The following is an 18,059-nucleotide window of genomic DNA, read 5'->3' on the forward strand; positions in this document are numbered from 1 at the left end:
AATGTGTCAGAACCAAATAAAGGGTTGAGGCTGCAGCTCAGTGGTAGAGTACTTATTTAACATACATGAGACCCTGGGTTCAATCCCCAGTACCACAAAAAACAGAAATGCCTCAAACAAAAACCCCTAAACAATAAAACAGTATACCATGTAACAAAAATTACTTTAACTTTCAAATAACATATTAGGACTTTCTAAAAGCATGTACCTAAATCATATACCTTGAGAAAAGATTGTGGGCACATAAACTTGTGACTTCATTGCATTAACCCTAGGGAATTGACAGGCACTATATACTAGTCTCTACAACAGAGAATAGACAAGTAACTGTGTCCCTTTTCTCTAGGAGCCAAGCACTGGGAGAACTTTAGAGGGGGAAGGGACTGTAAAAATCAGTTGTCCAGCCCTCTTATTTTATAAACAAAGAAACTGAGGCTCTAATAAGTTAATGGACAATAATTTTCTTTTAACAGCAGTATTTATAACTGACTCAAAACAGTTTTACTTTCATAAATAATATTGCACATATTTAAATAAGATATGTCATTGTTATATTAGGAACCACGGTAATGAAAGCAAAGAATTTGCTTTTGCACAACCTGAAGGATTCATTAAACAAGACTTCCAGGAAAAAAAGAATATATTTCATTAGAATTTCATAATGAAAACTTTGAATCTGGGTCTTAGTGAACCAAATCCTCTATAAAATTCAATAATCTTTTTATATTTATTACATAAGTCTTCTTAATGTATTTCTAAGATGATATTTTTAAAGTATCTAATGGTATCTGAGAACATTTATAGAGGCTGCAACACCTAAAATCCCTGAATTATAACTATATACCTTAAAAAAAATAACTTACAGGATAAAGTTTTAAGACCCGAATCATGAGTATTCTGACAGTGCTTCCTAGATAGTGACTGAGGTTAATGCTTAATAAATTAAGAAGAAAACCTGCCAAGGTTGAAAATATGCATGGAAAGAATCAGATCTGGGAATACTGTACCATGGTGTGATATCCACACACATAAATTAATAAGCATATCAATGTAATACATCCCAAATAAACAATGACATCAACAACAGCCACTGTGTCTAATCCTATGCCTAAATGTCAAACACTGTGTCATATCACTACACTACTTCTCCAGTGTCTGCTACTTGTGCAGATGAACCTGTAGATAATTGCATATAATCCAGTTTAAACTGATCTGGTTGAATTGTAAACAGAGATGATTAAAGAGAAGCTTACTGTGGTAGTGCCTAATAATATCATTTATATAAGGAGATAGTATGTAGCAGCAATTTATGATGCTCAGTAAGCTATAGTACAAATGGGCAACTATGCTCTATTGCAAACCAGCATTCTTTAATATCTCTATATCATACTGATACAAATAAGAAAGCTACTTGATCAATTACTTTACATATTGCCAGTTTATTTTTTTGATCCAGTTTGACAATATCAACATGATTGGCTTTTAAGCTGATATGTATTCAATGATTTTTTTCTTTCAGTTCTTCTGTTTAGCACAGAGGAGGTTCTTTGTTGATAACTTCCTAAAAACAGTTCTTTTATGTGGAACTGATGTTTTTGAATACCACTTAAATGCAGTGCTAAAAAAAATTTAAAATAAATGCTGGCAGCTGAAGACTTACTTTAACCCCTCCTTTCCTTTCCTCTCTCCCTGCCTCCCTTCCAGCAACTGGCTGCAATGTAAACTCGGACATCAACAGACCAAGAGGGAATGTTGCTTTAAAGGTCACACAGCACAGAGGAGTCTCTCTCTTTCCAAGTGGAAGTAGTCTAGGCAGATTTCCAGTTTGTCTTGAGAGATAATGAGTACTTTCTCTTTAAAAATGCATTCTTGTAGCTCACTGAAGATCACGGTTCTTATCCAGGGAGAAATGTATTCTCTACATTTGCCTGAATGTCACTTCAGACCCGTGCAATGAAGCCCAGGCCTAGGCTGGCTGGGATCTGGATGGTTTCTAGTGCCAGGGAGGATGGGTTAAAGGGAAAGGTGACAGGAAAGATGTGTTTAGCATCCATGAGCAGCTGAGGAGAGTCTTTCCTGTCTCGTAAACGCATCTGAGAAGATTAAGAAAAAAGATAAACAGGGTATCAGTTCTTCCAATTTGTAAAGTATTTTTCAGCCAAAATTTCTACCAAAAATATCTTTCATCAAAATATTGTTTGTTTTAAAAAGTTTATGGACTATAAACTTAACAAGTTAATGTGCTACAAAATGTAATGGAATAATAAAAGATAAAAACACATTATCTTACAAGAACATTTTTAAATTTTCATTCAAAAGAATCAGTTGGTGAATCAATAAAAACAGAAAGCCTCTTACCTGTATAGTGCGAATAAATGATACAGAGACTCTTTCTTCAAATTCATTAACTGGTGTATACAGATTTAACACCTTCACAATCTGGGAAAACAAAATGGTTGAAAACCATTTGTTTGCATTTAAGAAACTTATTACAGGGCTGGGGAGATGGCTCAGCGGTTAAGAGTGCTGGCTGCTCTGGCAGAGGACCTTGGTTCTGTTCCCAGCACCTACATGGCAGCTAACAACCTTCCATAACTCCAGTTCCAGGGGAATCCGATGCCCTCTTCTGACCCGAGGGCATTTCATGACATGGGTGCACTTACACACATGTAGGCAATACACTCATACACATAAAATAAAAATATAAATAAAAAATTTAAAAAATATATTTTGGCAAAATATCTTTCCATACCTAAGACAATAAGAATAGGTCTAAAGAAATCTTTTACTGAAACTTAAATTTAAAGAAAAGTTACACTCCATTTTTTGTTTTAGTTTCTTGGTTTTTTTTGGGGGGGAAGAGGTGGGGGCAGGTGGTTAGTTTTTTGAGACAGGGTCTCCTTGTAACCCCAGCTGGCTGTGAGCTCACTAGGTAGACCAGAATGGCCTCGATCTCACAGAGATCCACTTGCCTCTGTCTGCCAAATGCTGGGACTAAAGGCATGTGCTACCATGCCTGACAAGTATTTCTATAAGTATGAATTCAACATTAAGAAGCTACAAATTGCTGGAGTGATGGCTCAGCAGTTAAGGACACCAGCTGCTCTTCCAGAAGACCTGAGTTCAGTTCCCAGCACCCACATGGCAGCTCACAACTATCCATAACTCCAGTTCCAGGGTATCCACACCTTCTTCTAGCCTCCATGGGCACTGAATGCATGTGGTGCATTTACATACATGGAAAGTTATTTATATACAAAATTAAAATCTTTTTAAAAATCTACTAAAAAGAAGCTACAAATCACAGCGAGTGGTGTCACACACCTTTGATCCTAGCACTTGGGAGGCAGAGGTGGGTGGATGTCTGTGAGTTTAAGACCAGCCTGGTCTACATAGGGTGTTCCAGGCCAGCCAGGGCTTCATAGTGAGAACCTGTCTCAAAACAAAGCACACCAAACCAGCCCAACCCAACAACCCTTCTAAAAACAAACAAAAAGCTATAAATTGTGTTTCCAACTATCTAGTATTGAGTTGGATTACGCTGGCCATAGATGAAGATTTCTGTTATACATGATGAACATTAAGAAAATATAAGAGTCAACACAGGAAGTAGCAGGCAAAAGGGAAGGACACACTCCCCCTGGAGCCTTGCCTCCTGTGCTGCTATCTTCCCAATACTGTTCCACTCTTTTCCATCCTTAAATCCAAAGCTGCTAAGAGGCACCTCTCTGAACAAGGGAGTCATTACCCTCAGCACTTCCAAAGCTCTTAGCACAGAATTTGTTAAAATCTTTACAGTGTCAGCTGCATGAACTCCATTTTTTCCCCCTACTTTAAGCTCATTAAAGGAAGCAGTTTCATTTTTATTGAAATATTTTCCCCAACAAGTATGAAACCTTGTGATGGGAAGTCAATTTATCATTTCTAGAATTGGAAGAATAAGAATTATCTATCTTAAAGTAGAAAAATCTGCATTTATTTAGTGGGTGTGCATGTGTGTGTAAGCGCATGCACACACACAATGTGCTATGGCAGGCATTTGAAGATTAAAGGACAACCTGAAGGAATTAGTTATTATCTACCATGTGGATCCTAGGGGTTAAACTGAGATCATCAGGCTTGGCAGCAAGCACCTTTATTTACCCAGCGAGCTATCTTGCTGGCCCAAAATAGAGAAGTCCAAAGAATCATTAAGTAATTTAGAAATGATTTTATAGAATATGAGCCCTACAGAATATACACCCAATGAGGGACTTTGTTTTATTTCAGGTGGTATACAGGGGCCTGGAACAATCTGCAGAACACTAGACCCATCCTCTCTGTTGAATACTCTAAAGATGACTGTGACTAGCACTGATTGATTAATAGTAAAATCTCATTTTTTACAGATTTACACAAACATGTATCTTCTCTGATAAGGGAGAAGGTCAATGTAGAGACACCAATAGCCAGACTTCTCAACGTCTTTAAAGTTCCCCTGTGATGGCTGCTAGACTATTCCCTAGGGAGTGCTGCGGTACCTGGGCAGTGGTCAAAGCATTGCACATGGAGCAGATGGCTTCTGCATCATCATCAGTTTTCTTTTTTACTTGCAAAAGCTGAGCGGCTTGAATAAGAGGTTCCAGAGTTTCTTTGGCCCCACTGTTCATCAAATTCTTGTCACGTAGCCATTCTTCCAGCTGACTGACATTGTACCTATATCAAAAATAAAAAGAGAAAAGAAAATGAGAGAAAATGCAAATTGTAGAGTGCTGTCATATAAATGTCTTAATTTTGTGTATGTAGCCTTGTCAGTTAAAATGACAGGTAGTATTTTTGTTCAATTTTCTAAAATCTAGTCAGCTGTGCTTTAAAATTTATCATTATAAAGTCATGAGGCTTATAATTATAATTATGTAAGACTGAATGACAAGAGAATATAACTCTTTATTGGAAGATGGAAACAAAGTCATTAGAGGAAAAGTTATTAGAATTGCTAATAAATGAAACAATATATAATATGACTCTGTTCTTACTGGACAGCTAAAAAGAAGTTTCTGGCTTCTCTTCCAATTTCAGACATAGGTTCCCTTTGCAGGGAAGCCTCATATTCCTGTATGCACTCTTTCTTAAGGCAGACTCCAAACTGGGTGACTGAATAACCAGATCCCTCCCCAGTATATGCCTTTTAAGCAAGCTTCTTTAGGGAAGGGCCTGGAAAATAGAAATGGTGGCCTGGGAAAGCCATTGGTGGAAGGAGGAAGGGCAAGGAAAGCCCTCGAAGAGCCTGAAGAGACAAGGAAATGACCCAGACGCCAAGGTTTAAGAGGCAGCCACCTGACAGCAGATGTCAAACTACGGTTTAGGCAAATGGACACAGAGAACTTGGTCATCAGGCAAACAGGAGGTATGATGATATGAGTGACTTCATCAGGGCCTGGTGGGGTGGTACACTGGAATCCCAGCACTTGGGAGCTGGAGGCAGGAAGATCAAGAGTCAAGGTTATCTTCGACTACACCATGAGTTTCAAATTAGTGTGGGCTACATGACATCCTTTCAAAAAAAAAAAAAAACTAAAAAAACAAAATAAAGATGAGTAAGTTCATGTATACAGCAAAACTTACAGACTCTCTCTTTGAATGAAGGCAATATCTTAAAGTTAAATGTAGTTAAGAATGGAAAATTTAGAATACTAATGTTTCCTGAAAATAACTAGAGATTTTGTAGGAAAATGTTTTTTTTTTTTTTTTTCCTAGCGTAGTGAATAAGGGTCTCCCTGTAGCCCCAGCTGTCCTGGAACTCACTATGCAAACCTATGAATAACTAGAGATTTTGTAGGAAAATGTTTTTTTTTTTTTTTTTTCCTAGCGTAGTGAATATCCTGGCTGTTTAAAAACAACCATTTGACCCTCACAATCAGTTATGTTAATGTAATGAGGCAAAGTTGAGGAGTTGAGGGGTATAAAACTGAGAGTCACTGCTGGGCATGGTGGGTACTAGGACTTGGAAAGCCAAGGCACAAGGGCTGAGTTCAAGGCCAGCTGGGCTGTAAAGTGGGGCCTTGTCTCAAAACAACAACAACAACCAAAAAAAAAAAAACAACCCCCAAAACAAACAAAACAAACAAACAAAAACTCCCAAAACCCAGGATTGGAGAGATGACTGAGTGGTTAAGAACACTGGCTGCTCTTGCATAAGACTGAGGTTTGGTTCCCAACACCCACATGGCAGCTAACAAGCATCTGTAACTCCAGTTCCAGAGGATCCAATGCCATCTTCTGACCCCTGCGAGCATTGTATGACACAGCTAAACTTACATACATGCAGGCAATACAGTCATACACATAAAATAAAAAAAATAATAAAATATTTTTAAAAACCCCAAACTGGGCGTAGTGGTACATACCTTTAATCCCAGCACTCGCAGAGGCAGGCAGATCTCTATGAGATCAAAGCCAGTCAGTGTACATAGTGAATACCAGGCTAGCTGGGGCTACAGGGAGGCCCTCTCTCAAAAAAACCAACCATCCACCCCTTGCCCCCCAAAACAAACAAGCAAACAAGAAACTAAAACAAAAAATGGAGTATAGTTTGCTTCAAATGTAGGTATTAGTAAAAGATCTCTTTAAACCTATTCTTATTGTGTTAGGTATAGACATAGATACTTTGCCAAAATATATTTCTATTTGTTTGTTTGTTTGTTTATTTATTTATTTATTTATTTATTTAATGTGTATGAGCATATTGCCTACATGTAAGTGCACCATGTCATGCAATGCCTGTGGAGGTCAGAAGAGGGCATTAGATCCCCTGGAACTGGAGTTATGTACAGCTGTTAGCTGCCATGAGGGTGCTGAGAATCGAACCTGAGTCCTCTGCAAGAGCAGCCAGTGCTCTTAACTGCTGAGCCATCTCTCCAGCCCCCCAAATGTATTTCTAAAAGCAACCAAATATTAGAAATCTTCATTATATTCTAATACTTTCTTATTGTACAATCAAAGCACACACAAAAGGAGAGAAAGAAAATATTCATCTTTGTGTATTTTTGCATATTCCTCCATTCCTTCAAACAAGGTAGCTTAACAGAGGAGCAGGGTTTCCTATTGAGCAATGAGAAGAGTCTGCTGGTGAGGCGGTGACAAGGACAATGCCAGCCAGGTTTAGGGAGGGGGGCTCTGTGCCATCTCTCCTTGCCACATGGTCATGTGTACCCACTCAAGGGGAATGCTTGGAAGCTGCCACATGTGCTGGCATCTGCTCACCTGATCTGCATGCCCTTGCTCCAGGAGCACATGTCCTTCCGCAGGAGGAGGTTGTTCAGGGTAATGGCCCCCACAATGTAGAACATCTGCTTGACCACCTGCTTGATCAGCTCTGGGTCCATCCCGTGCTGACACATGACTGAGTGGAAGGAGTTGAGCTGCCGGAGGATGGAGTCCAGCGTGTAGGTGCCCTCGTCGGCGATACTGGAAGTTCGTTTTCGAAGCCCCGTAGGCTTCACCCCAGACACACCCTGAATTGTTTCATGTTCTAGCATGCCTGAGACTGCAGAATTATTTCAACTGTTAGATGACTTGGAAGGAAGCCTGTCTCATGCACACACACATACACATACACACACACACACACACACACACACACACACACACACACACAGAGGAAATGATCTGAGAATCAAAATAGTGAGAGAAGGAACTGAACCCCAAGAACAGACTTTTGGATTTTAAACTTTAACATAATAATGTTTCTTTTAAAAAATATTTTATTTATTATTTTTATTTTTTGTGTATGAGTATATTGCTTGAATGTATGTAAGTGCACCCATGTCATGCAATGCTTACAGAGGTGACGATGGCATCAAATTCCCCTGGAACTGGAGTTATGGAAGGTTGTTAGCTGCCATGTGGGTGCTGGGAATCAAACCTGGGTCCTTTCCAAGAGCAATCAGTGCCCTTAACCACTGAGCCATCTCTCCAGCTCTGTAATGTTTGTTTTTTAAAATATTTTATTTATTATTTTTATTTTATGTGTATCAGTGTATTGCCTGCATGTAGGTAAGTGCACCTGTGTTGCACAATGCCTGTGGAGAACAGAAGAGGCTGTCAGATCCCCTGGAACTGGAGTTATGGACAGTTGTTAGCTGTCATGTGGGTGCTGGGATTCGAATCTGGGTCTTCCCCAAGAACAGTCAGTGTTCTTAACCACTGACCCATCTCTCCAGCCCTGTAATAAGTTTCGTAAATGCAAAACTCTTCCACAGTATTAAGTAATCTTTGTTGTTGTTTTTGAGACAGAGTCTCACTATGTAGCCCCAGCTACCTTGGAATTCTCTATGTAGACCAGGCTGGCCACAGAGATCTGTCTGTTTCTGCTTCCTGGGTGCCAGGATTAAAGGTGGCATGCATCACCAGGCCCAGCCAGTGTTAAGTAATCTTAATGGTAGATTTTCTAAAATAAGAAGCAGGGGGCTAGAGAGATGATTCAGTGGTTAAGAGCACTGGCTGCTTTTGCAGAGGACCCAGGTTCAGTTCCCAGCACCCACATGGCAGCTGACAACTGTCCATAACTCCAGTTCCAGGGGATCTGATGCCCTTTTCTGGCCTTCGGGGGCATGCAATGATATGGTGCACTTACATGAAACAGGCAAAAAAATAAACTCGAATTATCAGCAGCAGTGCTGTGATAGGTGTCTGAGTAAATCTCTGAGAGGTGGTGAGTAGTTATAGTTAAGATGAGTGTTCTTTGCATTTGACCCAGTACTTAAAGAAAAATCCCAAAGTCCAACAAAACTAACAAACAAAAAATAATGATAACAACAAAACAGTATGAAAGGCATGGCCCAAGGAAGCAGCCTTTCATTCGACTTGACAGAGGTGGTGGTGGAGTTGGGAGAGCTGAACTGCTCCCTGCTTTCAGTTTCCCACAACAGCAGTGAGACTTGAGTCAGTCTCAGTTTCTCTGGACTTAGCCCATGCTTCTGTGGTACTGCCCCGCCCCCATAGTCTCACAGTATTTGGCCTATGCCTCCTTAGAGAGCTTCTGAGACTTCCACTTTGAAATGCCCACTCCCTGCCTGGGAGCCCCTTAAAAGCAAAGACTATGGGTCTGGAGAGATGGCTCAGTGGTTAAGAGCACTAGTTGCTTTTACAGAAGACCTGGGTTTGAATCCCAGCACCCACATGGTGGCTAACAACATCTATAACTCCAGTTCTAGGGATCCAATGCCCTCTTCTGTCCTCCATGGGCATTGCATGACATTGGTATATACAATAAACTCATACACATAAAAATAAAGCAAAATAAAAATAAAGCATGCCTGGTTCATTTTTTTTTTTAATGGAATGCTTCACCAATTTGCACGGCATCCTTATTCATGCCTGGTTCATTTTTATGTTTCCTTGTGCTAAACTCAGCTCCCCTGGATCTTATGCTGACTCAGAAAAATCTGTTGCTGCTGCTATTAAATGACTGGAATATAAAGAAGATTGCTTAGAGTAGACAGCTTAGAAGCAGACTTCTTGATCAGCCAGTGTATGTACGGAAAAGCACGCGGCAATGGGTGGGAGCCAGCCTTTTTTGCCTCTGTGTTACCACCTACATTTTGGCCAACCTATATTGCCTTAGATTCATGACTTCTGAGGGGACAACAGAATAAATAACTGCCATCTCACATTACTTCCTCAGCCTTTTATGCCCCTAGCTGGTTACTGATGGGCCTATGAAAGAAAGTGGAATCTATGAGCCCTTCAGAGAAAAGTGAAAATATACAATTATACACATGGTTAACAGCAGGGGGGGGCTGAAGTAGTCTTTAAGAGCCTATAGTTTGTTTCATAACTTGAAAAAAAGATTAATTTGCCACACTCAAAATTAGCAGCCTGCAATGCTACAGGCTCCCAATTCCTTTTCATACATGCTACATATTCCAAAGGGAATATAGATAGCACAGTATACAAATGAATGTCCAGAATGAGTATGCACATAAAGAGAGGGACACAGAAGCACAGACTTGATCAATACATAAAAATAGAAGCTCACCACTCAGCCAATGGGAAACACTACTTTAAACCAAGCTGCTTCTAACATTTTCAGGAGATGTACAACTCAGCATGGAGTATCTGGACAAACCTGTAAGAACTGTTCTTGCTGTCACAGTGCCTTCCTGGACATTTCACTGTATATAGACCATTAGGTAAAGTGCAAACCCTTTCTGTTATCCTTGGTTTTCGGTGTGCCTTTAGGGAGCCCTGGGCAGGAGTGCAGTAATTTGAAGTTTGAAGTATTTTTGACAATTGGACAAGGGACAGGCAACAAGGGGACAAAGTCTACTGCTGAAAATCAGCACAACCTCCAGGCAGAAGCAGTCAACACTGGGGACTGGATAATTCTGCTGTTTCAGCCATGTGGAGAGTCAGCAGGGGCTTTCAGATTCCTCAGACAGTTTTAGGCCTGCATCTTAAGACTCTATTTTCCACATGAATACAAGCCTCGAACATGTTCCATTGGCCATTTATTGGCCAGCACATGAGACGTACAGGTTGTGACACGCAGGGAGACTGATCTTACCAATCATTGGCTGAAGGATGTTCTCCAACACTCGTACTAGCTGTTGGTAGATCTGAATGGCCAAGTCGCTTAACACTTGCCGATACTCAGCCAGGTCAAAGTTGGTGAGGCAGTGTTCATTCTGGCGAGATGTGTTGTGCTTCATGAAGCCCTAGAGTCAGAATGTAAGTTAACGATGTCCAAGAAGCCAAGTGTCTGTCTGCCTCACTGTCTCCAGGTTGCTCTGCACCTTCACGCTGTTTCCACTCCCTATTTCAGAAGTTTCTATTCCCCTACTCTGAGAGCAGGACAATCATTCTGAAATGCTGGTTTCTGTTTATCTGCTTCTGTCATCTCCCTCTTCTACTTCTTACTAACCTATGAATGACAGATAAGCCTGGCAACCTGGATTTAAGGCTTTCTAAAAGCAATGTTGACAAAACCAGTTGAGGGAATCTAACTTGAAAAAAAAAGAACAAATGTTTTATTATAAAATAGCAGGTTTACTGCCAACACTAAAAACATAATTGAAAGTACTAATCTCTTAACTCTTTAAATATAGTCTTATTCATACACACTGCACCCATAGGCGCACATAGTCTTCTTGAATAGACCAATTTCCACACAGACTGGTAAATAAGGGAACAACTTTGTTTTATTATACTTCATAATATCTGCACTACAATTTTCACTTAGATCTTAGAACAGATCGCTCAGTAATGTGTTAAAAAGGGAAGTTCACTGGACAAGAGGCGTTTCTTCCAGGCACAATGCTCACTTGGCACTGCCTAGTGATAAAGCCAGCTGCTTACTAGGTGGACTCTGCTCTCAGTGGAATGTCTGCCTTCCTATATTCTACTTGGTGACAGGATCTAAACATGGGGCCGATGGGGTGCAGCTTGTGACCTCTTTCAGGAGTCTTCCCTCTCAGGCCCATCCCCTCAGGTGTCTCTGCTCATCCCTATCTGTCCTGTCATTTGCCAGGGCAGCCCTCTGCCTCTGCATGCCAGAGGGTGCTACTCATCAACTTCTGCCTGCCTCCCTGGAAAGGATGTAGGCAGCAGGGAGCAGGTTAGGCCATGGCTCTTGAGGGTGGTCAGATGCAGAAGCCCAGCTCTGTTTCTTATAACAGCCAACAGGCCTTGGGCAGATTGATGAGCCTCACTGAACTTCAATTTCTTCATCGATAATACTGGGTTTTAATTCATCCTGCATGAGATATTGTAAAAATTAAATAGCACAAATATCCTGTATATTGAGTGCTGTCATATTAAGCAGCTCTCAATAAAGAATAAACAGTAGTTTACTGTTTTACAGTTTGTTGAAATCTTTCAAACAACTAATGAACACTTCGTTGCAGATAAAAGCAGCATACATTTTCAGACATGTGCCAAGATTCATATGGGATCTTGGAGTATGCCTTGTTTTAATCACCTTTGAGGTACTGTGGTTACCTTGAACAAATTCATTTCTTTAAAAAATTCTGCATGCCAATCTTAATTTTACGGAGAATGCCATAACATATTTACGCCAAGTTTCATTTCTGGTAAGTATTCACTGATTGATGCTTATTTCATTTTTGCTGTGCTTTCTCAGACTCTATGAAGGAAGAAACTACACTGCTCAGTTCACTGGTAGAAAACAAGTACCAGTGAAGCAATGAACTTCCAAGCCCCCTCTAATATGGGGTTTTGAAGTTACCATGATTCAAACATTTTGTGCTTTTAAAATTTCCCCTTTAAACGGTCAGAAAAAGCACAGCATGTGTTCTGGCCCAGGCTTTCTCACCTCTTCTCCACTGTACTGCTTCAAACAGTGCAGAAATCGGCATGTGTTAGAGAGCCAGAAGGAGACAGTCTCAAAATCGTCACCTCTTTTCTGAAAGAAAGAATAAGTCTAAATTTGTCTCATCCATAGGGAAATAACAATCTGGGAAAAACGCTGAACAGACACAGAAAACCAGCTTCTTTCAGGTACTGTCATAAACTACTACAAAAATATACCACATTTCAGTGTTATGTCATTGCTAGCAGAGTTTCAGCCACAGGTTCACTGGCTGTTTGCTATCCAGGAAAGAATTCAATTCATAGCTGACACAAACTCACTTTGCTTGGGGTTAATGAAGGGAATCAGAAAGAACTAAAAGGACAAAAAGGAATAATATTTTTTGTTCTGAAGAACAAATAGTTTGAAGCATTCAAACATAGCTTGGATGAAAACTCATCAACAATAAAATTTCTAAGCCGTGAACCAGGGATAGAGGAAGTCCTGTTTTAAGTAGATGGGGAAGTTGATTGGCTCTTCACCAGAATGGGCCACAGTGGAAGGGGGGAAACAAAACTCATTGTTTCCTCTGGACTCCACAGATACCTGCATATTCACACACATGAATGATTTTATATATATATATATACACACATATACCCACATATTTAGCACTCCCCCTCATTTAAAAATTTTTATTTACTATTTTTATTTTATGTGTATGAGTGTAATGCCTGCATGTAGGTAGGTGCATCCATGTCATGGAGATCAGAGGGTGCAGGATCGCCTAGAACTGGAGTTGTAGATGGCTGTTAGCCGCCATGTGGTGCTGGGATTCAAACCCAGGTCTTCTGCAAGAGCAGTCAGTGCTCTTAACTGCTGAGCCATCTCTCCAGCTCCTCTCTCTTGTTTTAAGGTAAGAGGCTGGTCTCAGACTTCTGATCTTCTTGCCTCCATCTCCCAAGTGTATCACCATGTCTGGCTTAAAATTATATGTATTCTCTGACTACATCACAGCATACCATGAGCATTTAGAAGCTGTAGGAGAACATCTGTCTTTGATCCTTGGTAGTCACTTCATATAGTACAAGTGTACCAGGAACAGGATATACTATGAGAAAAGATTAATTTCTTTTTTGTGTATTAATGTATTGCCTCAATGTGTGTAAGTTCACCCATGTTGTGCAATGCCCAGAAAGGTGAGAGGATGGTGTCAGATTCCTCTGGAACTGAAGTTATGGATGCTTGTGAGCGACCATGTAGGTGCTGGGTCCTCTCCAAGAGCAGCCAGTGCTCTTAACTGCTGAGCCATCTCTTCAGTTTCCAAGATTAATTTCTTATCAAATCACTAGTTTAGATGAATAAAATTTACCTCCTTAAGTAAGCACAAAACAAACTAAAACCCTTAAATTTTGAAGAATGTTTTTCTGAAATGACTTTAGGAAAGAAATCCTAAAGGATATTAAGTCTGATTTAGTTTTTTTTTTTTTTTTAAACCTGAGACAGGACTACTGACTTGAGATCTTTATTTAAGACCTATATAGACCATCTTCTGGCTTTAATAATATTGCCAGAAGTGAACAAAATGCTATGATATTCCCAAACACAGAAAATCACCCTATGGCTTGCATACAGGTTTAACTGAGAGCAACTTTAACCCTTGTACAGACCTGGATCACACCCATTGCCTAGATCATCTCTGCAAGGTCTAGCTATAGAGAAGCCTCGGAATGGCCTGAACAGAAGGCTTTAAAGTAACTACCTACTCCAAAGAATCACCAGGATCCTCAGCACCATCCAAACCCCAAAATAAAATAAAACAAAAACCTAAACAAACAAAACCAGATAAAGCTGACTGAGACCTAAAGAGAAGACTTCACTCCAAAAACAATTATCTGTTTTTATGAGAGGGCTCCAGACTTTTTAATTTTTTAAAAAACATATTAACTCTATTAACATAGTTTCTTTCAATACAACCAGGAAGGGCACCCTCTGTCTATAAAAGAAAGATATTCTATATTAATTCAAAATATATTTCTTTGGAAATTAAGAAAAATTAAAACCAAATGGCAGTTCTCAATTTACTCAATTAAATTTATCGAAATAATTTTTTTTTGGAGACGGTGTTTCCCTGTAGCCCCAGCTGGGCTGGAACTTGCTATGTAGACCAAGTTGGCTTCGAGCTCACAGAGATCCACCTGCCTCTGCCTCCTGAGTGCTGGAATTAAAGGTATGTGATACCTGGTTCAAAATAATATTTTTACAATTAACAAACTGTATTTCATCAAAATTAGATAATAAATTAATGTAGTTCTGTCTCAAAAATAAATTAAGACAAACTCAAAATTATTTTTAGGTTTTGATTTATTAGATAAAATGATCTATGAGCTAAAAACTGTGGATTCTCTACATACCTTTGGCTAGTGATGCTGTTTTATATCCCGTGTCAGAACACCAGCTGCTAAGGTCAAAACAAGGGTGCAGAACACACTTCAAGACAGGGGTCTGAGGCAATGCACACCAATTTTAAGTGGGATAAAAGGTTATTATGATGCAGTGAATATTCGTTTTTTAATCTTTAGCAAATATTTAGTATGATGTCAAACTAGATAAATGCCTCCTGCAATAAGGTTGAAACAGGGAAAAAACTTAGAGCAGTGTTTAATGGGTAGATCGTGGTAATAGCTGCACAACACTGCCAATATATTTATGGTTATTTAACTGTTCATTTAGAGTAAACTGGTAAATTTTATGTCATGTATGTTTTACAGCCCTCTTTTTTGGGGTGGGGGGTGTTTTGAAACAGAGTCTCCCTGCAGCTCCAGCTGGCCTAGAACTCACTATGTAGACCAGGCTGGCCTTGAACTCACAGAGATCCACCTGCCTCTGCCTCCTGAGTGCTGGGACTACAGGTGTGCACCACCACGCCCAGCTCCCATGAAAAGCATTTTAGATCTGAGATTTAACTTCTCATCCTGGATGCTCCCATTAAGTTAGACAATCAGAAGACAAAGTACCCAGACACATCTTAATTTCTCACATAAACACTGGGTTAAAACTGAGTATGATGTTCCCTTCTCTGGAGTCAGAAGAGGATTACATAAGGTGATTAAGTGACTACTGAGTTCATAGGGTCTTTTCCTCCATCATATAATGCTGCTGACTTTTCCAAGTCTTTCTCTTCTGATTAGCATCTCCTTCTCACATGAAAGCAGGCATTTTTGGTAACAAGAAAATTCAGTGGGTGAGTTGGAGAATAAGGGTAACAAAAGTTGAAAGAAAAATTTTAATGCCTTATCAGACATCTTTTTATATGAAAAGCCACACATTACTGAACTTGGTATTCATCTTAACATCAGCACCACACTCCATATATATGTACAAATATACCATATATATGTATTAGTGCATTTATATTTGGCCTCTGCTAAACATTAATTTTATTAATAAAACCTAAAGCAGACTATTTCTGTCCATGAAGAAATTTAACTTACTCCACAATTCAATGCAGCAATAATACCGAATTCATTTTGATTACTCTTCAATCTAAACCTGTTTTAAAAGGTGGATAGACAGTGATATGTCCCCCACAGGCTCATGCACTTGAACTCTCGGTGCCCAGCTAGTGGTGCTGTTTGAAGAGGCTGTGGAATCCTTAGGAGGTAGGATTTAGCTGTAGGAGTGAGTCACTGGGAGGCGGGACTTGAGCGTTCTAGTCCAGCCCTGCTTCTGGCCCCAGTCTTTGCTTACTGGTCCACTGAGATGTGATCCTCATGCTTCTGCTGCCACACAGAAGCTGGGCTCACAGCCTGCCTTCCCATGGTGACAGATTTACATCCCCTTTGAGTGTGAGAAAAAACAATTATCCTTTCTCCTTCAAGTGCTTGTGACAAGTATTTAGTCACAATGATGAAAAAGGTAACTCACACACAGACTGTAAGAAAAACTTTCCCACAATGGGCCTTTTTAGCTAAGACTGGAAAGTGTTCACAAGTAGTAACTGTGCCTGTCAAAGTAAAAAATAGCATCTCTGCACAGCCCATCATCTTTAACAGTCATGGTGAGAATTGTGGAACATGAACTGACCTTCAAGACTTTTTTGATGCTGTTAATTGTTGATGTTAGCAAAGACCTTACTTTCTGATCATCATTCAGGTAGTCAGCATGTCGAACACACATAAACAGGATATATGCTGGTAATCCTGGAATCAAATTGACAGCCACACCACGTGGCTTCAGTTCTGAAAAAAGAAAGAAGGAAAAATAAGATTATGTAACAGTGAAAGTCTTTGTGAGGCATGCTTTATGAGATATAAAAGCTTAGTTGCTGGGCTCAATCATTCTGGGTAAGTCATAAAAGTATTTTAACAGCTCGTTAGTGAAATTATTGAAGATGGAGACATGTCTGTAAAATTTATATATCCAGTCCTTTTCCCTTGAAGTCCAGTCAACTGCATTCCTAATGTCTCTACTCAGAACCAACAAACTGTGTCTCCCAAGGTGGGCTCTCCATTCCCTGTAGCACCTGCTTTTCTAATGCACCTCTCATCTTAGCGTCTCAGATCATAAGCCTATCAGCTCCCTGACTCTTTATTTTCTCACACCACACACCTGTTTATCAATCCTGTTAGTTCTCCCTGTAAAAACTGTCAAGAGTACAACTGCTTCCACTCCTACTAACTACTACCAGGGTCTAAGCTACTGTCACCTCCTCTTGGATTGTTGTGATAGCATACTGCCTACTTTCACTGACCCATACCCTGGTCCCCAGGTATTTTCTAAATATTTACAGTATTTATGTACAAAAATGCAGGTCAGATCACATCTCTTTTGTTCTGAGAATCCTCCAAAAAGCTTCTCAAGTACCTTATTCACTCATAAAATCCTAAACCCAAACTTGGCTTCATGTGATCCACCCCTGCTCCAGGCTCAGCTCACTGCTCCAAACAGGTCTCCTTGCTGTTGGCTGAACATGCCAGGCTTGCTCCCACCCAGGGCATATGTCCTTATTCCTTTTCTGTCTCTAATGCTCTTTTCTCAGATATATGTGTGACCTGATCCTGACTCCTTTGGCCTCTGTGCACAGATCACCTCATCAAAGAGTGTTTCCTGCCAATTTTATATAAATCTGTACTCCTGTCTTTAATTTTCTTTTTCACCCTACAAACCATCAGCCCCTAAAAAGCCTTTGCTATTTAATGATCATGTTGAAACTGAAGCACCTCTGAACCTATATATAGTACTCAGTTGAATGACATGAGCCCAAGGAATGTTAAAAAGTATAATTACCAATCAGGTTGCTGTCACCATGGTAGCTGGAGGTTGGAGGAGAGCCATGAAAAGACTGAAGGACAGGCATTTAGGTTTTTAGTTTATTATATTGTTCATGCTCTCTCCTTATTTTGTCCTCCCATAAATTCTTATAGGTGCATATTCAAGGCCTTATGCCCTCTAAAATGCTTCGTTCATTCCCTTTTCATATGTCCCATCTTTTCCATTTTTTGAAGGATTTTTTTCCCGAGTTACTAATTTCTTTCATAATACTGAATTGTTATCCTAAACATTTAATCATAAGTGTTTCTACAGAGGAAAAACAGATATTCAGAAATCCACATGGCTTAGAACAGTAGTATTCTAAAGTGGTTATACCTGAAAACCCCTTGAGAAATTTTCAGAAAAGTACTAGACATGGCCAACTTCTTTTCCCTGGTGATTTTTATTTGATTTGCCTGGGGTGAAGAGGCTACTGACACTTTCCAAGAGCTTCCTG

At 39.8% G+C, this 18,059-nt stretch overlaps 1 protein-coding gene across 6 annotated transcripts in view; it reads right to left on the bottom strand.

Annotated features, from left to right (window-relative positions):
• Positions 1–1,940: 1,940 nt before the first annotated feature.
• The window catches only part of Myo5a (myosin VA), a 231,618-nt gene continuing 215,499 nt past the window's right edge, over positions 1,941–18,059 (bottom strand). For all 6 annotated transcript variants that reach the window (XM_029561942.1, XM_029561943.1, XM_029561941.1 and 3 more), the window contains 7 exons: positions 16,376–16,530; positions 12,314–12,403; positions 10,547–10,697; positions 7,243–7,525; positions 4,521–4,695; positions 2,359–2,439; positions 1,941–2,093 (listed from right to left, as the gene is read on the bottom strand). In XM_029561942.1, coding sequence (XP_029417802.1) covers positions 1,941–2,093; positions 2,359–2,439; positions 4,521–4,695; positions 7,243–7,525; positions 10,547–10,697; positions 12,314–12,403; positions 16,376–16,530 — 1,088 coding nt within the window. The remainder of the gene's footprint in view (positions 2,094–2,358; positions 2,440–4,520; positions 4,696–7,242; positions 7,526–10,546; positions 10,698–12,313; positions 12,404–16,375; positions 16,531–18,059) is intronic.

This window comes from Nannospalax galili, unplaced genomic scaffold, assembly GCF_000622305.1.
Source record: "Nannospalax galili isolate Female #2095 unplaced genomic scaffold, S.galili_v1.0 scaffold213, whole genome shotgun sequence".
In the NCBI taxonomy this organism is placed as follows: domain Eukaryota; kingdom Metazoa; phylum Chordata; class Mammalia; order Rodentia; family Spalacidae; genus Nannospalax; species Nannospalax galili.